Source organism: Syngnathus leptorhynchus, chromosome 10 (assembly GCF_054491065.1).
Source record: "Syngnathus leptorhynchus isolate UIUO chromosome 10, UIUO_Slep, whole genome shotgun sequence".
NCBI classification, from domain to species: domain Eukaryota; kingdom Metazoa; phylum Chordata; class Actinopteri; order Syngnathiformes; family Syngnathidae; genus Syngnathus; species Syngnathus leptorhynchus.
In genome coordinates this window covers 6,463,538-6,490,891 of record NC_141204.1, presented here as the reverse complement: position 1 = coordinate 6,490,891, position 27,354 = coordinate 6,463,538, and the positions used below count along the sequence as shown (strand labels likewise).

Below are 27,354 nucleotides of genomic sequence, written 5' to 3'. Positions count from 1 at the left end.
TCAGTATTTAGCTTCCTGCTTTCATTGCGTTTTTCATGGTTCATTGTAAGTATCACATCTTGTCTGCTTCCAAAATTTTTTTTACTGTGTTTGATTTGTTGCTTTGTTCTTTTTTTTGTGTGTGTTTGAAAGATGAATGAATATTAGGTGCAGTATACTTTGGCAACTAGCGACCCTGCAGTCATATTACATGAATTGGTGTTTCAAGTTTAGATTTCAAGTTTAAATCAGCCGTTCCAGCAGCTAACCACACTGTCTGACCCGGTTCAGACACGCATTTGTGCGAATGGTGACAGGCTAACAAGCGCAGAGCTGCAGACAGTTTGGCGCGAACTGTTAGGCAGGAGATGGATGGTGGGGGATGATGAAAAGGCCAAGTTGTGTTTTCAGAGGGGGGTACGGAACACAGCAAGATGTGTGATTCTGGTTTTGTGCTAACTCTCCGTGATATGATGTGAGCATCGTGCTTATGAGATGGATGTTATAATTGAAGGGTTACACTGAGCCATGCCCTGTAAGAGAGAGGGAAGAAACCAGCAGTGATTGCATGAGTGTGTGTGCCCAGTTTAGGCTTCTGTATACATTACAAAATATAAAGACCTGTTAGGATGACATTTCCACAACACAGTGTTGCTTAGTAACATGGCATATGAATATCTGCTTTTCTTATTAGAGTCTGGAAATGTTCATCCTGTCATTTACAACAGCTGGCATTTAGACGAATGGATCCAACTAAAGATATGTTGATGAAACAGAAGCATGGCTTTAGTACATAAATGCTAACCAAGATGAAATGCCAGAAGCATGTTGCCACCCTCGGCACACAATAGTCAGAAGGTTATCTGCACTGTTTACAGAGTGAGCATGTGGCTCGTGTGCCAGGCAGTTACATTCGTTGTTCATAACCTAAAATGTTCTGTGTTTGTTGAGGCCTTCCCGGGGCAACTTCTCAGGGTCTTCCGGGCTCTCCGGGGCCACGTGGACCTGCAGGGATGTGCGACCCCAGCGACTGTCACCGTTTAGAATCCAGCGCGGCCTTCAGGCATCCTGCTTTGACCTCACAAGTGCAGCCAAACGCTGTTCGCAGCAGGAAAGGAGGGACGGCATGACTGGCGTCCCGCTCTGGGTCTATCCAAACACCACTTTGGTACTGTACAGTTGGGGCCTTTTTTGTGACATTGCTAATGGGCTTGTTTTGAATGCAATCTTACTATTTCTTTTGCAAAGATGTACTTTTGGGTTCGGTCTTAATTTTTCCCCGACCCTCCTTCCTGCTGTGATGTAATGCATTCCTTGTCAACTCTCATTAAGTCTCTCTCAAGTCCATGAAATGACTTTGTTTAGTCACTTTAAGCCCCGTCGGAATAACATGATCTTAATTTTTTGTTTGCCTCCTTTAATTAACACGCCTTGCACATTTCTGTTCTCATTCAGATAAGCCATCGCGCTCTTTATGCGTGCATGTGTGTCGAAAGACGAAATGGAAAGAGATTAGCTGTTTGTTTCATGTGCATCTGAAAGAACCAGTCGCTATTCTGTCAACTTTACGAGGTGGTCTTTGCGTTGAGCAGTTGCCCTGTGGAACTCCTTATCAGACTACTGCAGAGCCTGTGGGTGACCTAACTCATTTGAATAATAGTCTGATAATAGAAGTGTGTTTGGGGGAGAGAGCACGAGCAAACATCTAACACGAAAAAAGAACTTAAAAAAGAATCCAGCGCCTTATGTAAAACCAAAGTGCATCCACTGTGTCTGATATAGAATTATTTATTTTTGTGGTGAGATCTTAAAGAATGTATTAAAAGAGCTCCGCTCATTTTTTCTGGAATGGGGATTAACCCAATTTTGTATGTGTGGACTATCTTAGGTTTATTATAAAGTGATTTACATCGTGCATGATAATTATTAACAAACGAAACCAAATGTCTTCCCATTTACTGGGTCTTTAATTTGCTTTGGTATGGCAACTGGCTGTTGGAAAAAAAAAAAAAAAAAAAAAGGCAAACCGCATCACAGGGCAGATTGATACACAAGGAAATAATGTGCTGTGAAAGCACATGCGTAAAGCTGTATTGGAAGACCTGTAATTGACATAAATTATTACATAACAAATTTGATGTAAAATGTTCTTTTTTTTTTCTTTTCTGATTGTATTTTGTTGGATTAGTTTTATTTTTTGTCTTGTATTTTAACAACTTAAATATCAGTGTGACTAATTTCATGTTATTTAAACATTTTGTTTACCAGTCCTAATCTTAAACTTTTGCCTACCTAATTTAATTATGCTCTTAATATAGCAAGTTTATTTTTTCCCCCTTGTACATTGTGGCTTTTCTAATCTACAAACTTTACTCTCACACATTGATATCAAATAATAATTTTAAACATTAGAATAAATGTCTTCATACCTACAAGGGTTTCATAACTTTCTCTCAACAATATACTTTTATTCTTTTAAAACGATATTTTTCTCATAACAGTGTGACTATTGTACTAAAATTGCAAATTCTTTTAATTTGATGACTTCATTCTCATGACTTTTTTTTATCATGTTTCTACTTCTACAATGCTGCAAGACTTTGTGTGATATTGCAATTGAATCAATTTAACACTTGATTTAAATAACTTTATTGTTTTAATTGTATTTATTTATTGTTACTGTGTCCCTAGTGCTCCTTCATACACATTGTTATCCTTGCCTTCATGTTTAAATACTCCCAGTTGTATACCAGGATAATGAGTGATGATGAGGGGTTTTTTTTTTTGCACGTGACTTTTGGTTTGGGCTAATGGGGCTTGTAATGGGACCTGATGATGTAATTACACAAGCAAGTTATCATTTTAACGACGTGTTAAGGTTCTCAGTTATACACAATTAGAAAGGTTGCTACTTTGTGTGCCTTAGTTGATTTCATGTCTCGTGTTGAGTTTACACAGTGTTTGCAGATGATGATTCCTCTGGTGTTATTTGTATATCTTTGCTTTTCAATGTCGCCAAAGCAATCGGAACACTACACTCAATCAACATTTCTATTTGACGTGTTAACATCCAGGTTCTTTTCGTTTTATTTCATCGTCTTAAGACTGGAAGATTTTGATTGATTTATTTGCTCATTTCTAAACTCGTTTGATTGTATGCTTTGAGTCGAACAGACATTACAGTAATAAATAATATTGCTATCATAGTACTGTTGTCTGTAATATCATATTTCTTCATGCAGTCGTTCTGCAAGTTTAAACTTTGTGAAAATAATATATCATTATTTGGTGCTGTGGTAATGAAAGTTGGACTCAAAGGCTTTAATTTGTAACATGTCCTGTTGTATTTGATAATGTACAAGATTGGTGACTGAGTTTCTGACGGCCTTTTCTCCACATCTTTTTGAAATTGTGTTCCTTTTCTTTTTTTCTTTCAAGTCTCACATCAAAGAGCATCACAACCTACACAAAATTTGTTTGTTTGTATTTTTTGTTATTCAAGCATAGTTGTTTAGTCATCATCTGGATTGTAAAATGTTAGTGGGTCTTATTTGAAGCCTTCATTTATGAGTCTAAAGAGCCCCCTACTGGATAAGAGTGGAATGTAGAAAAGGGACTGAGCAATAGGTTTTCTGTTGGCTTGTGGCTTTTTTCATCATGTTCCTCTTAATGGGCTCCCCTCTGAGACAATAAAGCTGACCTTGATCGAATTCTGAGGGCATGAAAAGTAATCGGAACTTCCAGTTTTCTTCTCTGGTGTACTGATGAGAGCTTCTCGTGTGTGCACTTAATATTCACATCACTTCAATTTAGCTCCGATAACGAGGGAGGACTGAAAAGTGGCTTCTGATGTCACAGCTCACATCAGGAGCATTTCAGTGCAAATCTATTTAACTGTAAATTGAGCGCAAACACAAAGGTGTGGATTTGCTGTTGCATCATTTATTGGAACAATGATGTGATTTTAATCACCTGCTTATCCTGTCATTCTGTTCTTTACAATCCTCAAATGCAAAAATTATTGTGAAGCCAAATGTGTCATATAATCTTGTGAATAAACTTGTAATGAGGGGAGTATGGATCAGCATCTCAGCATGCTCTCTCAGATTAAAAATGTTTGCCTGCTGCTCTCACAGCAACTCTGTTGATAAACTGGTGTCGTGCTAAGTGTCCTTTTTGTCCTCGTTTTTCTTTGCTTCAATATCTACCTCACTCTGTTTGACACGTAATTAGCTATTTTGGAAATGTTCCTTTTTTTTGTTTATGTTTTCCCACACAAAAAGTCGTGAGTTTGCCATGAGCAGAAGTTCTCTGACATGTTTCTTGATTTATTTTCTTGATCTGAACTGACATTTGCCTTACTTGTGTGCAATAAACGTTATGTCGTGCTTTATATGTGGCATTCTGGGGGGTTTTCTGTTTTGCATTCCACTTACGGTGTTAAAAAAACAAACCTCATATATAATAAATAAAATAAAAAATGAAAAGTTCATTGTCTGCAAATTGTCTCCAATTAGTATATTTAAAATAAGCTTTATGAAACAATGCATAATCATGAGGTCATCATTTTTTAATGAATGACTACTTAATACCCCAAAAAATCATACAGAATAAATAAACACAGTTCTGTGTATTTTTTTATTTATTTGTTACATTAATGACCATTGCGCTCATCATTACTAAAATATATATTTTTTGTCCTGTACAATGAGGCAAAATGTCACATCAGTTTATTTTGTAGGAAATATACTAAACCACAACCTAAACATGTTTTTTTTTTTACAGATTTACAACATACACTGAAGTCAGTGTGACGCCCTCCTTCCTTTTATTTGCAACAGACAAGACTTTCTGACATGTGGACAATCGTAAAAAAAAAAAAAAAGATCATTTGTCTGATAAATTACCACATACAAAACAAAAAGGCATGAAGACCTGATCCAGATTTATTTAGGGTGATGGACAAGTTTTTCAAGGGAGGAGAGGGGGAAAAAAACGGTGTGAATCGAGAGAAACTAGGACGAACAACTGGGACTATAAAAACACCAATCCAGGTTGGAAAAAAGAACACACGATAGATTTTGGCAACAGGTAACAAATGTGTGTTTTTCAGGAGCCGGGCGCCTTGTGGCAGAGCTTGCAAAGACAAGACTAGAGGTTAATGGAGGGAAGGCACCACAAACCCCTGAGATGAAACGTTTGAATCCAATAGTCTCTGTCTCTCCCAGAGTAACTTTTAGTTCCTCGCAGGTCCCTTCACTTCCGGCTGAGCTCCCGGTGACAGGTTGCAAGACGATGGATCACAGTAGCCGTTCGGACCGGCTGGACCGGGAGGCCCAGGTACACCGGGCTGTCCTGGAAGACCAGGAGGTCCCCTCTGGCCATCGCGACCGTCCTGACCGTAACCTGGTTTGCCAGCCTCGCCTGCAAGTGTATATGATGGTCTTGTAAGCCTCGATAGAGCCAGACCTGACCTGAATACTTGAGTTTAAAAGTCTAATGTTTACTCACCGGGGAGCCCTGGAGGTCCTTGCTGACCTTTGGATCCCCTCACTGTGGGCCCACGGGAGCCTCTGTCACCCATATCACCTGCAAGCCACAAACACCGTATGATGACATCACATGACTTACCAGCATTGTTTTTCATTCATTTCTTTTCCAACTACCCACACCCTAGAATCAAATATGGTACATTCCTGCCACCTAACATTGTCTTTTTTCTACTTGGGTCACAATGAGACCATTTTCTCCCCTCTGTTAAACAATAGTTCAGTGGCCTGCTGCTAAGAAAAAGAAAGTAAACACAATTTGCTTAATTATGTTTAATCTGTATTTGTCTGCGCTGTAGTTACCTTTGAGTCCTTTGGCTCCAATGCGTCCTGGTGGTCCTTTGAGTCCAGGAAGGCCTCTTGTCCCTGCTTGTCCTGGGAAACCATTGTCTCCCGGAGCCCCGGAAGGGCCCGGGGGTCCGGGTTTGCCAGGTAAGCCGGCAGCGCCGGACTCTGGTCTTCTCAAACTAGCAGCCAACTGCGCTAATTGTTCTATTGGAGACAAAATCATGAGCGAATTAAATAATTTCACGACACACACCGGTGTTAGAGGGAAGGCTTATCGAGATGTTCTCGGTGCGCTTGTGGGTTCAATTCAGAGTGAAGCAAGAAGTAAAGTAAAGAAGATCCTTCAAACTTCTCCTGGATTTACACTGAAAAGAGAAGACTCTACTTTTTAACACAGCAATGAGCCACAGAAAATGTATGTTCACGGTGCAAATGATCCAATATTAATCTCCTGTGATTCTGTGTTGCTTGATATCTTGCATTTCCTGAAAATTCATGCAGCGCATGCAGCCTGACTGTTCCCTTTAAACATTGCCTTCCCTTATACTGACTTTTTTTTCCTCTGAGCAGAGAAGAGGTCTGCTGGAGGTGTAATTAATTTTTCAGCAGCTCGGCTATAAAAAAGTAATGACTCTAGGAGATGAGTTTGGAAGACACAAGAGCAAAAGAATAAAGAGAAGAGAGGTTGCCTCTTCCCCCGGAAAATTTCTTTCCAGGCGAACAAGGAGATCTTTCATCCATCAAATAAACAAAGCCTGAAGTTTATTTCATGTTTTGCTTATGAGCCCTTTTCTTTTCTGTGTGTGAACTGTGTAGTATTGGCCAAGCGTCTTGATCATTAAGAGAGAAGGCCGGCGCCGTAATACGTGAGCTAGTATAAGCAAGCACCATGGCAGAGATTCAAGTCATAAACGAGGCACGAGGGGATGATGAATGGGGTCATCGCTTTTTACCTTGCATGACTCGCATGCAGACCTGCTTGATGTGTTGGTCGCTTGGTTCTTTACCCTGCAACACAAACAGTGGTAGGGTGCTTTAAGACACTTCACCATTCCAGTCATCTTCCGGTCTTTGAAGAGTTCTTTCTTTTCAAGGTTACAAAAAAAACCTTTTGAATACCCCGATCCTTCTTCATTGTGCTCATAAAGTTGCAATGATGAGCTGTGCGTACTTTTTAGCGAGAGTGTGTTATACTTACCGCGGGGCCTTGTGTTCCTCTGGCTCCAGGCGGGCCTCTGTTCCCCTGCATGCCTCGCGGTCCTGGTGTGCCGGGCGGACCCTCAATTCCGGGCTGGCCTCGAATTCCCTCTGGACCTCTATTACCAGGCTCGCCGGGGTTGCCAGTCTTGAGAAATAATACAAGTCAAACCATTGAATCATTGAAGCATCTTCAAAGTATGCAATGCTAAAATATAAATTGTTACGCACCTCTCCCTTTGCTCCAGCTTCTCCAGGCTCACCCTTCAAAAGGTACGATACATCAACAAATACATATGGAAACATCATGCATTGAATTTCCTGGTGAAAAGAAATAGCTTATATTTGCATATGGTCTTACATTATCCCCTCTCTCTCCAGGGTTGCCTTCATCACCTTGTGGACCCTGAAAAAATATGTAATCATTTTTTAGGTTAAGTATCATTATACCCCACATATGAAATAATCATTTCATATGAGGATTTCATACCTGGTCTCCCTTGGGGCCTCCTTCTCCTCGCTCACCCTGTAATCAACAAGACAAATGAGCTTTGCTGTTGGTGTGTGTAGCTTTGTGTGTGCGTGTGTGTATTAGGCCTCCACATATGGAGATAAGTGTTGAGAAACAATCATCCAAACCATCGTCTTTCCAAGATGGACTGTGATGATTTTCTTACCCTTTCTCCTTTCATGCCAGGATTGCCAGGAGGGCCTGGAATACCAGGGAGGCCGGGATCACCTTTAGGTCCCTATCACAAACCCGCAAATACATGTATAAGTTTGTTTTTGTTTGTTTGTTTGTTTGTTTGTTTGTTTGTTTGTTTGTTTTTTACACAAAATGGCCATACAGTAAATGAAGATTAAAATCTCTTCCCGTGGTTCATGAAGTAAACTTTTAGAGTAGCCAGAAAAGCATGGCAGAATATCTTCACTTTGTCTCTCATTTGATCTCTGCGGCACTGTCAGGAATGTCAGGTAAACAGTGGAGCCTTTCAGACTGCTCTCCCCTCACTGTGAAAGTAGACCTCAAGTGAGATCTGCTCAATTATACAAAAGTCTACTGGGAAAAAACCTTCTCTGGCTTTTCTTGTTTAAATGTAACAGCATCTAACATTGTAATTTGTTGAATACAATTACTTTGGCGTACCAAATAATTCAATTATCCCCTGATCAAATAATTCAATTATCCCCTGATGTTATCAATAAATAAATAAATTAGATAAGATGGCCAATGGCGACAAATTTCATTCAGCAAAAGAACTCCCATTCCATTGAATATGTTAAGTAGCCCCTATTTTTTTCTGTGAAAGAATATAAAATGAAATAATTATTTGCTTGCTCCCAAATAGCTTACCCTGGAACCAAACTTTCCAGGTGGACCCATCGGGCCTTGTTCTCCCAAATCTCCCTGTAAGCATAGAATAATAAACAGTTAACAATACGAAAGGAGGTCCCATGACTTAATTTATTTAAAATCCTAAAATAAAAGCAGGATGAATACTAACAGGTTCGCCGATGGGTCCGGACACTCCAATCGTGCCTTGTTCCCCGCGCTCGCCCTGTCAAAGAAAAAGTTCAGAGTTGTTTTGTTTTTCTCAGGTCAATATAATATAAGCTTTGTGGGATAATAGCTTGCCGTGTGATACCATTTTTCCGGCAGGCCCCATTGTTCCAGGGAAACCTGTTTGACCGGCATCTCCCTAAAGCACAAAAGCAACATTTTCATATAAAATATAAATGCAAGAATCAGCACCTCATATTTAATTAAGAATCAAGTTGGCAACCTTTGGGCCACTCAGTCCTTTTGGTCCAGGTGATCCAGGCAAACCCTAAAAGACACAGAATGAGATCCAAAAAGCATCTTAAAAAGGATATTCATTCGTTTCCACACAGATGGATTAAATATATTTGCCTGAGGGATTGGCCCCAAATAAGCTGCTTATAAACGTCTTGATCGCAGCACCCTGGAGGTTTAATTTGGGTGACGACTTTAACTTTGACACAGTCTTGGCTAAACAGTGTCACAATCGACTTGAGTCCCATTAGTGCCTTTCATTAGGCTCTTCGCACATTAGAGGACGGGAAAGACGTTGCTTGCACACTTGTGCCCGGGAGAACAGAAATAGTCTGCTCGCATGCATGTTCAGGTTATGATCTGATCCGAAACAGTACAACAGAATTATTTGGAGGAGAAATTGTCATTTTAAGATGTATGTTTAAACTTACAGGAAATCCCTGAGAGCCACCTTCTCCAGGAAGTCCAGGCTTCCCAATCCCTCCCTGTAGGGAAAACAAATCGTGAAGAAAAGCCAATTGTAGCATGTAGAGTGATAATACGCAATAGTAGGAATCATACCTTTGATCCCGGCAGGCCTGGAATGCCCTCACGGCCATCCACACCGGGTAAACCCTGGTCGGAATAATAAAATAAGACCCAAGAAACAGCATTGTCATCCAATTTGACAAAATAATCATACTCACAGCGTCTCCTTTGGGGCCTGGCAGACCTGTGATGCCTCTTGGTCCTTGTAAACCCTGAACAACAAAACCTTCAGTCAGATTGTTCAAATGAATATTATTTACAGAGTGGAAGGTCACTGAGGATGTGCTTACTTACCTCTTCACCTTTAGGCCCCGGCTCACCCATCACACCTCGTTGGCCTTGATCACCCTGAAATCATATCCAGTATTTGTCCGGAGTGGGTGTAAAACAAAAATTAATAGCAGTATCTGAGATGCAGTAATGTTAATTAAGTCAGTTAGGTATGTCCCAAATTGTATTGTTTTACCGTAAACAATTTTGAATAATATTTTTAAGTTTGAATAATATTTATATATTTTAGAGGGGAGGGGGGTTATGACAGTAAAACCAAATAAATATTTAATTGTCACATATTACACAAAGAAGATTGATTACTGGCTTTGAAATCAGATGTCAAGGATTACTCCTTGGTCAAAAATGTTTCAAGTTACTGTAAAAATGATAAAGAAAAATGTTGCTTATTACACATGACATTTTGGTACGAATTTTAGCAAGGGTCATTGAAGTTGGCAGACGATTTGCTTTCATGGGCCACTTAATATAATCTGGCAGACCGGATCTGGCCCCCCAGCCTCAACTTTGATAGAGTTGCTAAATGATGAGCAATTTTGTGTCCATATTGTCTCGTTTAAATACTTACAGATGCACCGGAAACACCCTGAGGACCTGGATCTCCATCAGGTCCTCGAGCACCCTGTCAGAAAACACACATTCAAGTTTACACGTTTTGTCAGAGTTCAACTTAAATGGATAAATATTGTAGAAGGGAAAAATCACCGACCATCTCTCCCTTAATGCCCATCATTCCTGTGGCTCCACGGATGCCTTGGGTGCCCTAAAACAACACACAAGACAACAGGTGAGTGAAAAAAAAACCAGCGTGACTACAACACACACTCAAAGGAAGATAAATAGTCAATCTCACCGTTGGTCCTTGTGCACCAACCTCCCCTTGACCCCCTTGCTCTCCTTCCTCCCCCTAGGAGCAAACAACACAAACAACATCAGCAGCAGGACAAAAAAAAATCACATTGCTAATGATGCCTCTCAGTTGCACAAAAGCTGTGGATTATGTTCATGACGGAACAAGAACAGTAATTCTCTTTTAAATTTTTGTTAAACCGATGTTTTAACTCTCATTTGTTGCCCCGTTTTTCTAATTACAAATAAGTAATGTGCTGACTCTGCTCTAGATACAGAAGAAAGCGTTTGAGGCTTTCAAGCATCAGAGATTTTCCGTCATTAAAAAGGCAATTTGTTCTTTTAATTACGGATAATAGAAGTGGCTCTTAAAAGGAGTAAACAACACAGTGGGGATGATGAAACTGAACACAACAACAAACAAGCAAAGTCACTATGTTGTTCAGATAAAGAATCAATTGTGTTCATCGAAACACATTCATATATATCGAAATGGACACTCCAGAAAGAATGAGCAGCGTAACATATCTTTTTTTTAAAAAATGTTTTCGATGAGATTCATCATGTCTCCGTAATGATTATAGACGGATTATTTTGTTCAGACAAATACAAGTTTTAGTTGTTACCTGCTGACAGTTTTGACTGTAACTCCAGTCTTCCTCAGAGCCGTCCAATAAATGGCAATAAATATATTTAAATATATTTACAGAGGCCTCTAACTTTTTATGGAGCATTTATACACTCACTGAAGTAGATTGTGAAGTTGAGACCTGAACAAGATGGAAAGTGTCCCGGGCTTATCATGTGGTCATTTTATTGTTAACAGCCAGTGGTTCTGCATAAACAGGCAAAAGGGTCCCTGAAATGGCTCTCGCCTTTAGTCAGTGACAGACAACATGATTGTGGGGCTGATGTTAAATCATAGCCTGCACACACAAAGATCGCCTCATTTCCATTTATATAGCGTATGAACACATTACAGGGGGGAAGGATGCTTGAACATCTTTTCAAATAAATCAGACGAGCTATCAGAGGCATTACACGAGCGTGTCTGGCCTTTTCCTGACAATGAGCGGTACAGACAAATGCCTGGCGCACGCTGTGAAACGAGGGGGTTCCGACTAATCTGTATGGGAATGCTGTGGCATGTGGGTTGCATTTATATGCCGAAATATCACGGGTTTAAATCACCTGCATTGACTGTTTAAGCAAAATATATACATGTATACCTTGTGGCCTTGCTTGCCAGGTATCCCCGCTTCACCTTTTACACCTTTGTGCCCCTGGTAAAAAGCAGAGAGAAAAGCAGATTTTATCTTTGCCTAAAGGGGCTGTTTGGAAGAAAAAAACAAAATACAATCGCGATAACATAAAGAATATTGTATAGTTGTTGATCTCTTGAAATCACCTTCATGCCTGGAAGGCCAGGATGTCCAGAGGTCCCAGATGAACACGAGTTGGGACACTAAACAGCAGCAGAAAAATGAAAAAATAATCATATGAAAAATTACTAAAGTGTTTGCTTTTATTTTGACTGTTTTTTTACCAGGTCAGCACTGCCCAGCATTCCAGCTGCCCCCTGCAAGGGAAGAGGGAATGTGTTTTATACTTAGAAGACACGACTTATCTTCAATGAGGTGCGATTAGTTCACCTCAGTTAAATTTTGGGTGGAAGTTAAAGAGGTCACTTACTCGAGGGCCTGTTGGTCCACGAGGTCCTTGGGGCCCTCTCACACCAATCGACCCCTGCGGTCAAAAATTGCACAAAAAAGCGGAAAATCACTTAAAAATAAACATATTATATTGCAATAATGTAATCAATTCCACCATTACTATTTTTACAAGCATAAATTGACTTTTATGGATTCACTGTAGCTAAATAAAATACTCCATGTGCTTACAGGTGGTCCTGTTTTTCCCAATGGGCCCGGAAGTCCTCCTGGCCCAGGTGGCCCCTGTTCAGAATCAGACCAGATGGAGATGAAACTTGTTTCCATGCAAAAACGTCCAAATGTGCAAAGACGAATATAGGATGCATAATTATGGTGAGTAACTCACAGGAGGTCCATCTGACCCGACACCCTGAGGAGAAACAAGACAGCGTAATGAGTGATTCATGTAGTTTTCTAGACGCGTATTTGGAGATGTTTAACTCACAGCGGCTCCACGAGGTCCAACTGTTCCGGGTTCACCCTAGGATCAAAGAGCTATATGAATGGAATGGACAGATCCAAACAGACGATCAATGTGAGACTAAATAGTTATCACATGACTGGGCCGGCAAAGGCACACTTGACCCAGCAATGTTTGTACTAATGAGCAGCGATGCCGGGTTTTGCCTCCCCACGGAGATTACACAGAGGACTTGCAGGATTAGGTCTCATTTGTCAGGAGGAATTTATACAAAGAACGGCAAAAGAGCAGACGGCAGCTTGGCACCGTTTCCCGGACGTTCTCTGAGATGAGGGGCTCATTAGTCACTTACTTTCTGTCCGGAGGGACCGTCGGGCCCGGGGTCTCCGATAGGGCCGGTCAAACCCTGCAGAGAGCACATTCAGTCAGAATTAGCTCAAGTTGCCATGTGCTTGTTAAATGAGCCGGTACCTTTCCTCTGGCAATATTTCCATATTCAGACTTAGATCGCTATATTACATCATCATAAATTTCACCTTGTGGGAGGAGCCCCGGTCATAAAGGGATTAACCAACTCCTACTGGCTGTATAATACGGTGCCGTTTGGAGTATTAATTAAATCCCAGGTTTCACTCAAATCCTAGCAAAATTAAAGACGCACATGGGAGGAAAGTTTAGAGGTGGAAGGAGTCAGTCAGCAGTGAGCCAAGAGGGCAAAGTACTCAGACTGCAGACAGCAGAGAGCAACATTCCTTTGGCTCATTTCAAACAAGGGATCATTCCACACTGCTTTGTGGATTTTCAGTGGTAAATACCAACTGCAACAGGATCACAGAGACGGTTTTGTTGTCAAACTTCCATCACTTTAGACTGAGATTTATAAAAGTTTACGGCATTATGAGATTTTAGTCACCTGTCAATTATGGGGAATACTCTATGGCACTACTGAAATTTCATTCTGGCGTAAAACGGTACACACTTTAATTTGGTTCGAACCTATTATGATTTTCTGACAAAATCCCACAGGAATTTATTATGTTTTTGAGATTTGGGTATTTTTCTTGCCATTTTATTATGCATATTCTTAGTCATAGTATTGAATGGCTGAGGGAAATTTCACAAGTAAATGTTATGCATTTTCCCCTTATTCCATCCTAATGAACAAACTGGCAATAATCGCAATTGAGGCCAAAATGTTTTGGCAGTAAAAAAAAGTTCGAGTTTCACTCATTTAGCCTTTGAAATTGCTAAATTGCTTTTAGTTTGTTGTTATTTTTTAGGTTGTATTTTGCAGTATTGTGCTTTTGCAACAAACAACATATATATATGTTGTTTGAGGAAAAAAAAGTTGTATTTTTTTTTAGAAATAAACCTTGAAAAGTCCACTCATAAAGAAAATACAAATATCTTGAAATATGAATTTAAAAAAGCATGCATACAAACATACTACTTACATCATTTCCTGGAATTCCAGGTAGTCCAGAAGATCCAACTTTACCAGGTTCTCCATCAGGTCCCTGCAAATGACAATCCCACACTCAGGTTTTGAAAATGAAAAAAAAAAAACTTAAAATAAAAATAGAATAAAATAAATGAGAGTATCAAAAATGAAATCAAAATGTATAGTTACAGCAAGACCAGCTGGGCCCTCCGATCCTCTACCACCCTAAAAAGAATGATAAAATATTAAGTCACAAATACTGGAAAGCAGAAAAACATGACTGCACTCAATTACTCACATCAATGCCATCAATTCCTGGTACACCTGCAGGTCCAGAAGGTCCTGACTGGAAAAACATATCAGCACAAAATCCATCAAAATTTGGGGATTTCTTTTTTTTTGTAAAAATAATATTTTATGTTCTTATTTTAAAGTCACAATAAAAATGACACCTACGGCACAGGTGCATTCACAAACCACTCCAACTATATCACACAGGATAATATTATGACCTTTGTAAGTACAGGAGCCTACATACATAATTTCAAAATATAAGTTTCCATGCATCATATTGAGTAATTTAGAGCCCTGTTAGTTCTCAACAATAAAAAAGGAGAAAATAATTTGTGCGTCATTGCAAACAAAGAGAGAGGAATGAGGGTCACAAATAAGACTTACTTGAGCTGAACAAAGTAGAGCAAAGTGCAGAAGCAGCCCCAAGAGAGGCCCTCGATAGCCGGGGGCCCGAGCCATGATTCCCTGTGGGCAGAAAAGGAAACAGTTGGAAGTCCTTTTCTGTGGATTTGCTGGGATGGAAGAAGCCCCAGACAAAACAACCCAACTAGACCCCTCTCGGCTATCTAGAGACGCTCAGAGGGCCCGTGGCCATCCCGACATCATAAATATTCATAGAGTGCATGTTTAGTCATGAGGCTCAGGTGAAAGAGGAGCAAGAAAGAGGAGGGATCTCAAAGACACATCTGATAGGCAGGATTGGCAGTTGCAGTTGTCTTTTTTTTATGATTCCAAATTTGTGGGAAAAGGTATTATATTTTAATCATATTACACCGTTGGTCACATGATGAGTCCTTATGCATACAATGTGGGGGAATTTTATATGCATATTTGATAAAATTTTAAAAACATAATTTATTAAATTTTTCTGCTGATATCTTATTTTATATCAAGTTAATATGATTGCTATTTGTGGTGGTGTAAACAAAGTAGTTGTTTTCATGTTTTCTTCATAATGTCCGCTAGAGAGAACCCTTTGTTGTTTTATTCAAATCACACAGCGTGCATAAAGGATCACGCTTCCAAACAACTATGTAGGGATTCACAGATATAGTGCTGCATATGGACATTTATCTTTTTTATTGTTTAATTTTTGAGAAGATTGAGATGTGTATTTTTCCTTCCTTACATTATTGTTGATAATTATTGAGAAAACATTAACATGATCAGTGTCTTTCAAATTTATTTTTATTTTATTTTTATTTTTTTATGCAAAATTAGAAATGTGCAACATATCGTCAGTACCTGCACAGCCTTCAGGACGGACTCATGGACGGACTCTCATGCAAACGAACCATGTGATCCTCAACATTGAATTTCATTTATGGGATCACCCACCAGAGAGCAGTAAAGTGCACACACGCGCAAACAAGTCATCAATCTTCACACTAATTGGAGCTGTTGTGCAAGTTTAACAAAACATGTTTCTAACAAACAAACAAAATTTAATTGAAAAAAAAAAGTAAAACACACCTTTTACCAACCAACATGCACACAGACCTCTGACCTGTTTGTTCATTGACATTCATCTATGAAAAGACATGTTAATTATGTATAGCAGAGTCATAGTAAACCGTGACTTAACTAAGTGGAAAACTGAAATATCTATGATGCAATATTTTGCTTCTACAAGCCTGTGCTTACAAATAATAGAAAATTCATATTGTCACATCACTGGTGAGTTATTTTAGAACTGGCTTGATGGCTCGGTCCTTATGATTGTGCAGCCCAAGTGTACCAAATGTTGTGGCCCTTCCCTTTGCAAGCGTGAAGGAAAAATCAATCAGGCATCCCTTGGGGCACTCTGATTACTCCCTGGTTCTACATTTGGACTGCTGCTGACAGCCTGCTGTGATCCTTTTACATACCTATGTGGAACCTGCCCACTGGCTGCAAGAATGAGATGCTCTGCCTCTGCTAATAAGACTAAAAACATCAGCTACAGAACTGTGTGTAGGTACATATAAATTGATTAATAATGAAATTTATTTTCACACTTTGAACAGTTCAAAAAGATTTAGGGACACTACCCTTCAATAGTTTATCTTACCGATTTTTTTATAAAAAAAAATTCTCAAATAAGATCCCATTAATCATACATGTAGTTTATATGTGAGCAAAAATGTAATTAAATAGTGAGCAAATGTAGGACTAAGTGGAAAGCATCACAACCATTTTATCACAGTTTAATAGCATTCACAAAGACATACATTGACACTTTTCTTATTTTTACAAAAAAGGGAGCCTTCCCTGAACAGAAAAAGCAAATTGTTGTAGCCACTTTAAAAATGAACTCAGCTGATTGCAGTAGCGCTAAACTACAACAGGAATGACATTCAAACCAAAGCAACCATCTTGTCTGACAGTTACAAAAATGTCATAGCTGTGGCTTTTGTGGGCAACAAATGTCTTCATATTAAATGCTTCATTTGGGGCACTGCAGCATGACCTAACAAGCAAACACCTTGAAAACCGTAACGCAAACCAGAGCATGGAGTCTGAAAGATAAGACGCGGATTGTGTATAGGTCACTACTTAGTCAGACCATGTGCCCCCCCGTGCTGGAATTACTCCCAAATTGAATTGCAAGTCTCAACTATTAGTCTCTTTGGCATCTCTGTCAGGAATGTCTTGTGAGCTGGAAAGGGGTGGAAGGAAAGGGGGGGACACAATGACAGCATTGGACAGTGGAGAGCATTCAGGGACAATATTTTCTTGGATGTGGAAGTTAAGAAAAAAAATGCAATTATTAGCAAAACTGTGGCAATCCAATTATTAACTTTGTCATCCACATGCATGTAATACTGATGGGATGAATTATTTCCTACAGGCGCACTAGGTACATGTTAAAATTTCATGATAACATGGTGAGTAGTCATCGCTTTGAAGTTGGGATTGACCAAGAGTCTTTAAAAAGTGCTCACATCAGACTGTCAGCAGGTAGAACCACAAACCAAGGTACTGTCCACAAGTGAGTCTGTGCTGGTCTTGGATGGTTCCGTGGGCATGCAGGGGGGAGGAGGAGGCACGAATGAGGGGGACTGAAGGATGTCGGCGTAGTGCTGGCTGGGCTTGGTTTCCCTCTGGAGAACTTTTCTCAGCAGAGGTTTGAGAAGGCCGATGGTCACCTGACCACTCTGTGGGTCAGCAAAGGGAGCTGGGAAAGAGTCAGGCCTGAAGGCCACGGAAAGGGGCGACTGGGACGACGTGCTGGGCGGCGGGAGGTTTTTCAGTACCAGGTTCAGAATGGTGGTGACGGTGATGTCCTCAGGGCACAGCGCCCACAGCAGGTCCAGGTAGGGGTCCAGTTCTCTGTGCTGGGTCACCTCACACAGCAGCGTAGTGAAGATCTCCTTGTTCAGCAGGGGACTCTGTTTGCAGAACTTCTGGGCCACCTCAGTCACCTTCTCCCACTGCTGCTGTCCAATCAGAATCCTTAATGCTTGGAGGATGGCGTTGGGCCGCCCGCTGACCATCAACACTTCCACCTCTAGTTCTTGCAACTGGTCTCGATGCGTTCTCGCCGAAGACAGCACGCTCAGGGCGCGCTTATAGAGAGGCACGTTGTTCTCGCCGTTGTCTCCTCCACCGGTGGGGAAGCTCCAAGTGGAAGCGGCCAGGCTCAGCCCCAGTCCGGCTGAGCCCTGCTGCTGCTGGCTGAGCTCGAGAAAGCGTGGCAGCTGAGCGGGCTGGAAGCGTAACACCGAATGGCAGAGGAGTTCGAAGACGGGCAGGGCGACGGATGAAGCGGAGCTTGTCGACTTGGATGTACAGTTGGCGTTGTGATCTGCTTTGGAGCTCTTTCTATGCTTTGACCCGCCGTTTGTAAGTGGGACTGAAACTGGGAAACTCGGCGCGGGACCAAGGACAGTTTTCCACACGTCTGGAGACGCCTGGCTGGACAGAGAGCCATCCCCATTGTAGTGGAGCTGGAGAGCAGCTTGCGCCGCCCTCCACGCTTGACACGGGAAGACGTCGAAGATGGAGTTGAGGTAGAGCAAGTCGTCCCGATGTAGCTCCGAGGACCACAGCAGCCGGGCTATTTCTTTTCCAACTAGACTCTCACAAAGCGCCTCCACTTCTTTCAGGGTGCCCCTCACTAGAGCCCCCTTCAACTCTTCCACAGCCACCAAGGCCTTCAGCTCAGGCTCCAATGAGACTTTTAACTTGTCCTCCCCCACATCGCCTCCAATTTCTCCATTTTGGGATGGCTCTTCTGCGGTCTGCTTGGGCCCCGAGTTGAGGTAGTCACCGAGGATGGATGCTAAAGAGATGGGTGCCTGGAATCTCCCTCCTTTCTTTAAGGAGTCCACAGTGAGTCGGGTGCTACTCAGGCTCCTTTGCTGGTAATATTTACACGCCTCCTCAAACACGGCTTCCACCAGGAGTGCTCCAGGGTGAATGTTCTCCGCTGGAGTGAAAGAAGGCAACTTCGGTTTTAGGTTAATGTTGTCTGAATCCTGGCGCACCACTTGAAAAAGTCCAGTTTCTGAAAACAAGTGCGGTGATCCATCAGTTTTTATGGGAAATAAAACCCCCTCCCTGTCTAGTGTTATCACTTCCAGTTCTCTGCCACAGTTTGAGTCAATAAGATAGAGATTTTGGCCTAAGACCAGCACCAATGTGTCCTGGTATGTGCAGAGGCTGGTGTGTGTTGAGTATTTAAGCGGACATGTGTCGGCCATCTTGTATATTTGGCGCAGCACCCCATCGCTTTGCAGGAGACACACCCAGCCCGTGTTGAGAAGAAGCAGCAACCCTCCACAAGCCGAAGGAGAGACATTGAGGATCTCAGGGGGGTCAAGCGCAGACAGAAACCCTAAACAGTCTGCGATCAGTTTCCTAAAGTCCGACTCCTTCGTCGACTGTTTTTTCAAGGGGGTGGCTTGACACACCGTGCTGATCCGGAAGGAGTCCTGGCGAGGGCACCAAGAGAGAAAGAATTTTCTCAGTGGTTTCAATTTGACATCCGGAAGGAGGTGCACGTACTCCCTCGAGGCGACCACCTTGAATCGAGGGTTGTTGTGGAGGGCAATTTTCACCCCTCCTAAAATGACAGTCCCTTCCTTCAACTCAAAGTCCCTCCTGCAGATACAATGTCTCAGCTTGCTCCTGGGAGAGCTGAGGATAGGGGAGCTCTCTGAGGGGGGCCTCTCTTCACACCAGATGATTAGATTAGAGCAGGCGCACACAGACACCACTCGGGCCCGGGGACTGTTACACAAGTCGGCTGTTTGCAGGAGACTCCAGCCTCCTTTGGAATCCTGGAACTGCCAAAACTCAGATCGTCCGTTCTCGTAAATCACAGCTACAGTCACAAAGTCTCTGTTGATGCCATTATTATTATTATTATTAGTGTCCAAATATAAAAGATCCACAATGGGAACGCCTCGCGTGGAACACAAATCCAGCTTCCTCTCAGCTTGACTCAGCTGAGGTCTTTCATACTTGTCCAGAGTCACAAGACCGACCTTCGGCTTGTGGAGGATGACATGAACGTGACGTCCATCTGTGCTCAGACGCACGTTTCCGAGTCTGATGTCAAGCTCGATCTTTAAACTCTCGTGCAGCTCATTCTTGCCAGTATAGTCCCCGAAGTCAGATAGTTGCCTCAGCGCAAAGCGCGACATGACTCCCATCAAGCGAGTAGCGGAATGTACTTATTAACAAGCCCGCGAGCCTGCATAGCACACCCACCTGCTAATCGAATGGGATCCCGTCATGTCATGTGAGTGTTATTCACTCGCCCTTGACGTCCGTCGGAGAGCAACATAAACTCTGACATCACTTGGCTTCAGGATGAACTGACATTAGCAGATGACCGGAGAACTACGCCGATCACTGCGAGTAGAGATCTAGGAGTTTGGAAGAATGAACGGTCTCCGACTCATTCCGATACTACGCAGAGCTAGCTGACATCACGGGACTGTTTATTTCCGGATACACAAGGTAATTTGCATAAGAGGGCGGAGTAAGGAAGAATGCGCACGCACTCCACTGTGCCATGTCGCTTCAACAACGACTCGCTGTTGTTATAATTTTAAAACGATTTTAACAGTTTTAGAAACCTTTTCATTCTTAGGGCAATATAAGAAACTGAAACTTGTAGCTGCATTGATTTTTTTAAAGACGGGTTGCTTTTAGGAGTACTGTTTAAATTGAGTTGCTCTGAATTAAATCATCTTGTGATCCCAATAACATAATCACATCAAGAAGAAAGTTCCACTGTCTCCCACTTGCGCCTGACCTTGAATACCCACAGCACAATTCCAAGATTTCAGATTGAGATTTATGCTGCACAACATTGCTGTCTCAAAACAACTTTTGCGTGCACCTTCCATTAATATCCAATAGATGGGGGTATTGATCCTCATAAAGTGCATTTCTTCTAAGACAACCACTTTTTGTAGTCCTGGAGTCCAACTGGGTCCGTTGTTATATGTATATATTTATTAAATATGATTGATCAATCAGGCAAATGTTATCACCCTTTAATATGAATGCCTAAATTCTAAAGCATCAATAACTTATAACTCTCTGTCTCTCTCTCTCTCTCTCTTTCTCTCTCTCTCTCTCTCTCTCTCTCTCTCTCTCTCTCTCTCTCTCTCTCTCTCTCTCTCTCTTCTCTCACACGCACACACTCACGCACGCACGCACGCACGCACGCGCAAACGCACGCACGCATGCGCACACACGCGCCACATGCACGCACGCACGCATGCGCACACTTGCGCACGCACGCATGCGCAAACACACGCACGCACGCATGCGCAAACACACGCGCGCCCATGCACCCACGCACGCATGCGCAAATACACGCGCACGCACGCACGCACGCACGCACGCACGCACGCACACAGAAGCTGGAGGGCCCGCAGACAGAATGGTGCACACAAACACACATTCTTAGGGTGCTTGGGACACTATAGACAAGCGTGATGTGTGTTCGAATGGTCCTCTTTGCCATTATCTTGCTGTGACCTTTCTCTTGCTTTCACTGGCTTTCCCTTCTCCATGACACTCCTTGCACATAGTACATATTAGTTGATTTCATTTAAGACTGCAAGGTCAGACATTATCACACAGGCTAGACGGAGTCGCCCCATTGCAAGAGTAGTGTAAGAGTAGGGGACCTTGGAGGTGGGGGTTTGACCTTCCGCAATCTTGCAGAGAAGGATCCACAGCGGTGTATCGATCTTTCCAGCATACATTAAATAGTTAAATTAAGAAGGCAGCCTCCTGGAAATTACTATCAGCATAGCGAGTATTAAAGATAAAGAACTAACAAATGCATACACACTGTGGAGTTTTGCTTGGGTGTCTTTTGAAACGTTGTACCGCACCACACTGATTTGCATTGCATTTCTTTCTTGTGGAATAAGGAAAAACATGGTCATTTCACTTAACTCTGCGGTGGGTGGGTGAGAAAGAAAAGCGAGTGTAGGTGTTGGGTAAATTGGCGATCTCTTTCTTACCTTGTCTGTTCAGCCCTTTTGAAAATTTCCATTCCGTATGACTCAGCTGTTATCATGGAACAAATTAAACTCATATTTGGTACACTGCTTGTGCATATTCATGTGATGTGAACATTACTTAAGCAATCCACAAGGGTATAATGCACACAATGCACATGATGCACTTTTCATAACATTACATTGTTTCTGTTTCGCAAGGTCCCGAGATGTTCACTTAAGACTTATTAAGGCTGAAGTTCCTCTATTGGGTAGCACCAGTGACTTGAACCAGCTGCAATTTCTATTTGAATTGATTCAAAATAACTTGGGTGCTGACCGGCTGCTCTTTCAATGACTACACATGGGATTCCTTCCACCTTTGTGATAGTAGTGTGCATTCAGCAACCATAAGACGGGTGAAGAGCTAACTGTACAAAGTTTCTCAAACAGCAACTTCTGACACACAAAATGACTTTGCTGTTCTGCTTCATTTGCACATAAGATTGCTCAGATAAAAAGAAAAAAAAAAGAGCTGTAGGTGTGTTGTCATAGCAACACAGCTGAGTGAGGACACATTTATTGTGTCTGGCTCCAACATTTCCCATTTTTTTTGTAATTTTTATTGTCTATTTTTTTCTTAAATTGCACAAAAAAAAGTCAAATATTTCCATCAACTGTAAAATAATAGCTTGGGTCATAAATTGCATGTTGACAGCCAATCACAAATGTATATATAAATGGCAATACCTAATGTGTACTATAGGTGTGTCTCCTGTGTATGCGTTTCATAATTAAGTAGCGCATCCAAAACAATAAAACGGGCATCTGTGCTCTCTTGAATACCGCCTGGAGTTGACAGCAAAATTGAGGTAATGAAGCAAAGCCCGCGACACTGAACACTTAATTTGCCTTTTTAATTACCTGCAATAAAGCATCACGCCACCGTTAGCGTCCTTGATTATTTTGTAACCATACATTTAATGAACCTTATCATAAGGACACAGTCATTAAAGCTGGGTATATTCTGTATTGATCTGACTCAGAGGCATGCTAGTGTCCTGGCTTTGTCGAGTGAGTTTGTTTAAGTAGCCAGCCATTTTACATTCATAATTCATAAACGGTAGTATATTCAAAGATAGATGTTTGGGGAGAGAAGGCTCCTTGGTGACATACGGTATACTCGCTGCCATTTTTGTCTTGTGTATTTTGGCACACAGAAATGCAGATAAATTCATTGGACATTTATACGGTGGATATAAATAGTCGACACAACCCCTTTTAAATGCAAGGGATTTGTGAGAAAAATGAGATGAAAATAAATCCTTTCAAATCATATTCCACCATCATTGAGGCTTATAACTTGTATACCAACTACCGATTAAGGTGCCTTTGACTAACCCCTAATGGCTTTGCTGCAAAAGTTTTCCCGAATATTTTTTGCATTTAACACAAACATTCAATTTTTATGCAATTACAAACTGTTAATTTGAACTGTTCATAAGTCACTCCTCCACACCTTGGCTCATCGTATGTTTTGTTTTTGTAGTGAAGTGTTATGTTTGTATTATGTTATTAAACTACTTGACAATGAGTAAATGACGTGATCCTTTCACATGCTGATTAATTCATAAAGTCGAGAAATCATTCTCGGATTTGTTTTTTTTCCAATTTTGCAAACAGTGTTGTGTTGAGGCTGACATTTAAATTCTCATCTTTTATTCACAGTGTAAACATTAGCTTCCTGTTGAATGGTCCAAAAGTGGTCCTAAGAGAAAGGTTTGTCTCGTTAGCAGTTTAATGTCCTCCCTCACCAGCTGAGGAAAACTTCCATCTCTCCGTGTTGTCTGATGCTAACAGCGAGATTATTATTGCCAGTATTGCTCGTTGCTGGAAAAAGGGCACTTGAGAACAGAAACACGGAAACGAAACAGTTATTATTAGAGCTATAAAACTTCAACTATAGGCTGAGGGGTGCTTCAAAACAAAGCCATTGCCCTTGCTGACATTTTACTCTTAATATAATAACCCAACAACCAAACTAGACCAAAAGACTACAGAAAATAAGGTGCAAATCCAGTTCTCTAGAAATGACTGGGATTGCATAATGATCTGATATTTTTTTCCTAGTTTTTTTTCTTTGGGAGTGCAAGAATCCTCGTGGGCTGTTTGTGAAACACGTCGTAAGACAGCAGTTGCTTTGTGCACAACGCAAGCATATTCACTACCGCAAAAACATTTGCTTCTGCGGCTCTTTCCTCTTGAGTAAATCCCCATTGCCGGACTTGGCAGCGCAAAGACGGGTAGCAGGTGCTGCCCGACGACCCGCTCTGGTGAACACTTCATTCAAACTGGCTTGGAAGCCTCTCTGGATCAGACCCTGCATCAGCAAGCTTCTTCCTATGCTTGGAAAACACGTACATGCTTGCCATGTGTCACAAAATGGACTTCCTCTACTGTTTGCTACTCTCTGGAAGAAACTCAGCACTGCATGCTGCTTGTAATTGACTGCCTCCTACTTTGAGATAGCATCACATTTATCTGTTGACAGATCAATATAAAGCCATTAATCAAATTGATCAACGCGTGCCAGCGCCTTTAATTGTGAACTTGCCTCAATAAAACAATGTCTAACTCACAATCCATCCTCCCTGAAGCGAAGCTTGCGTCACTTGTGTGTACTTTGATCGATCACTAGTGGCGCCCAAGCTGGGTTTTAAAATTCAAGAGAGCTCTCGCAGATCAATAAACATCTGGCTGACCACAAGAGCTCCGTAAAGTGCCACAAACAAAGCTGGATTTACTTTACATGGACTGACATATACAGTAGATAAAAGTGAAACGTACAACATTACAGCAAGTGATAACTTTTGGTTCCGTTTGCAATTAGGCGTGTGCCACTGGAAAGGTTACCCTAGAGGTGACGACGCAAGAAAATAATTGATTATGTATACTATACTGTGGCGCCTTGCAGGGCTGATGCAGCCACAATGCATCATGGGAGTTTGAAATGGTGGATGTGCTCAGCGTCGTATAAAAAGTTAATACATGTCTTGTCTGACACATCGGTTGCATATTATTGTAGCATGAGAGGAATTTCTGCGCATTGCAATGTTATTATTTTTAAATAGATTAAAATTCATCATCATACATTTTCTAAATTAACAATTAAATATATTTTAATGGATTTATTTAGTGGCAAACTGAACGCAGCAATCCAAATAGGCCTGAACTGTATTTCACTTTAGGAAGTCACTGTTTAACTCCAATACAGACATAGCCATGTGCCCTTTGGTGCGCGACTTTGTCACGTGTTTTAGGGTTTTTATTTTTTTTTATTTAGGTCGACATTCTTGAAATTGGAGTGACTTATGCAAGAAAGCAAAGCAAATGCACATATTAAAAATGCATATGGGGAGTGAGGTGGTGGTGTGTGTCAATGCTTGTCCTCCCGTGTGTGTGTGTGTTCGTCACCACACTGGAACTTTTTCGTAATCGTACTTGAAACACAAAAGAGAGCAAAGCTGTTCAATTATTCAAATATTTGCCCTAACCCATTACCGCAGTTGACATGCACTTGTTTGTGATTTGGGAACTGATTGTATTGACACATAATTCTTTAAGGTCCACCGTCCCTCTTTAGTGTTTGACACCTTTAGGAAAAAATCCTGTGGCTGCCGTCAGGGCAAAGGGACAGAAAGTCTCCCGCCAGTTCTTATCAAGACTTTCACTTAAAGTCCACTCAAAGTTCCAAACTTGCGTAACGTCTTGTATTAAAGATGAGTCCAAAAATCCATGAAATAGTCATGAACGGGGACCGTAGTCTCAACCCTGTTTGTCTCAAATAGGCTCCAAATTGACCAATTTAAAACCCAAAACCTAAAGGTAATATGCGTGAATTTAAAAGCCTCTCTAAGAATTGGAGCAGAAATAATATTGGAAGTACGCAAGTTCAGAGACTGAAAAAAATGTGTATGATCTCATATCTTTTTTTTTTTGTCGATGCATAGACTCCATTCGACTCCATGGTTTGAGTTTCATGATTTTGATTTATGATGAAGGTATTTTTTTTTTTGCAAGGGGATAAAAGCTTATAAAAGTAGAACCTTGAGGCCTCATAAGAAGCCTCTCTGCCTGCAAATGTTGCAAACGCAGATGGCGCGCTTCACCTCAGAGGCCAATCCAACCTGTCTTTGCATATTGAGAATATCCGCTGTTGACTTCAGCCTCTTGAAATATTCAAGTTCTGCTTTATCTTAGTGCTCTGAGATTTGACATTTATTTTTTTGTATTTATTGTCAATTAGATTTGAATGCTGAATGAATTGAAATGTGTGGGGAGTGAATGGAGGTTGGGGCACCTTAGTATTTTGAAAATCTTAGACAAGATACGTCACCCAACATGTGGAACTTAATGCTAACAAGTTTAAGACAGCAAAAATTAGTAATTAAATGCAAACTTTAATTGTCATCTCACATTTATCACTAACAAGCTTTTGTGACTATGCACATCGACTGTTTGTGCGTGTGGGGCGGGATTTGCAAAGCGATGCAGGTACATGCTACCCTAGATATTAAGCGCTGATCACAACATTTTCATACGCTGCTATTTTTAGTCTCTCTGCTTCATATAGCAGTGGTTCAAATAACCCGAGAGACAGTCTCGTTCATGAGCAGCCTCTGTGAAATGAACTTTTTAATAGTGTAAGCTAACCATGAGTTTTTGTGTGGAAATGTTTTAAGGACGCATCTATCAACTTTTAGCCATCTCATTGCGCTGATTTTAATAGACTTTATCAAATCTACTAACACATTTTTTGACACAGTTTTAATGCACAATTAATTATACACTAGTAGGGAATTCGTTTTTTCCACACACATTTCAGAAACTCGCATCTTAGGTTAATTGAAAAGCCTAATTCAGTGAGCGTTATTTCCAAAAAGATCAACTAAATCACTTATGTTGACATCTATTCAACCAAGACATAAAGTATTTTACGCAATAAAATAAAATAGTGGAACCTCAGATGATAAATTTAATTTGGTCCAAAACATGGTCACAAATCAAAGCAATTTTTTTTTTATTCTTCTCCATGAGGTCCGACATCATCTCCAACTATCACCTTGCCTTCATGGTAACAAACTGGTGGACATTGTTTTCTTAGTCACCTTATCTTTTTGGGAAAAAAAAGTTCCAACCCTACATGGCATTTCTGGTGCTGGCTGAAAATGAAGTCTTTGAGGAGAACTTCAAGGCAGTACTTGTATCCCATTTCTAATTACCACTCATGGTCTGCAAATGATCTGATGTTTTGAGACCGTACGTGACATCTCACAAAGGGCTTCCAGGATTTCCATCATACAACACATGATCTGTTATTGTGAGTCATGTATTGTTATATTGCCTATCACTGGTTCATTATAATGTGAACATTCTCTGGCTCAGTGTCGTTTCGGGTCCACGCTTTGCTATTTTGACATCCCCCTCCCCTCATGCTGGGAGATTAATTAGCCGTCTACCTCTGAGATCGGCGTAGGTGCCTCTTGGCATCTTTCACCC

At 41.2% G+C, this 27,354-nt stretch overlaps 3 protein-coding genes across 5 annotated transcripts in view; 1 reads left to right on the top strand and 2 right to left on the bottom strand.

Moving 5' to 3' along the window:
- Positions 1-4,385, top strand: part of LOC147050143 (uncharacterized) — a 73,620-nt gene extending 69,235 nt beyond the window's left edge. For all 3 annotated transcript variants that reach the window (XM_085922502.1, XM_085922500.1, XM_085922501.1), the window contains one exon: positions 931-4,385. In XM_085922502.1, the coding sequence (XP_085778628.1) occupies positions 931-1,109 (179 nt within the window). In that variant the 3' untranslated portion in view covers positions 1,110-4,385. The remainder of the gene's footprint in view (positions 1-930) is intronic.
- A 399-nt stretch (positions 4,386-4,784) lies between these two features.
- col9a1b (collagen, type IX, alpha 1b) lies at positions 4,785-14,803 on the bottom strand. The gene is made up of 32 exons (XM_085922581.1): positions 14,729-14,803; positions 14,349-14,396; positions 14,240-14,275; positions 14,064-14,126; positions 12,962-13,015; positions 12,634-12,669; positions 12,535-12,558; positions 12,378-12,431; positions 12,169-12,222; positions 12,023-12,055; positions 11,885-11,941; positions 11,706-11,759; positions 10,481-10,534; positions 10,337-10,390; positions 10,196-10,249; positions 9,631-9,684; positions 9,495-9,548; positions 9,370-9,423; positions 9,240-9,293; positions 8,798-8,842; positions 8,660-8,713; positions 8,519-8,572; positions 8,368-8,421; positions 7,691-7,762; positions 7,504-7,539; positions 7,375-7,419; positions 7,245-7,277; positions 7,015-7,161; positions 6,770-6,824; positions 5,832-6,020; positions 5,491-5,568; positions 4,785-5,403 (listed from the first exon to the last, which is right to left on the bottom strand). Exons 1-32 carry the CDS (start codon positions 14,801-14,803, stop codon positions 5,216-5,218), a joined length of 2,016 nt encoding a protein of 671 aa, XP_085778707.1. The 3' UTR covers positions 4,785-5,215.
- Positions 14,804-16,395: 1,592 nt separating this feature from the next.
- On the bottom strand, positions 16,396-20,278 carry hps6 (HPS6 biogenesis of lysosomal organelles complex 2 subunit 3). Its single transcript, XM_085922859.1, has one exon. The coding sequence runs from the start codon at positions 19,981-19,983 to the stop codon at positions 17,278-17,280; it is 2,706 nt and encodes a 901-aa protein (XP_085778985.1). The 5' UTR covers positions 19,984-20,278; the 3' UTR covers positions 16,396-17,277.
- Positions 20,279-27,354: the final 7,076 nt, after the last annotated feature.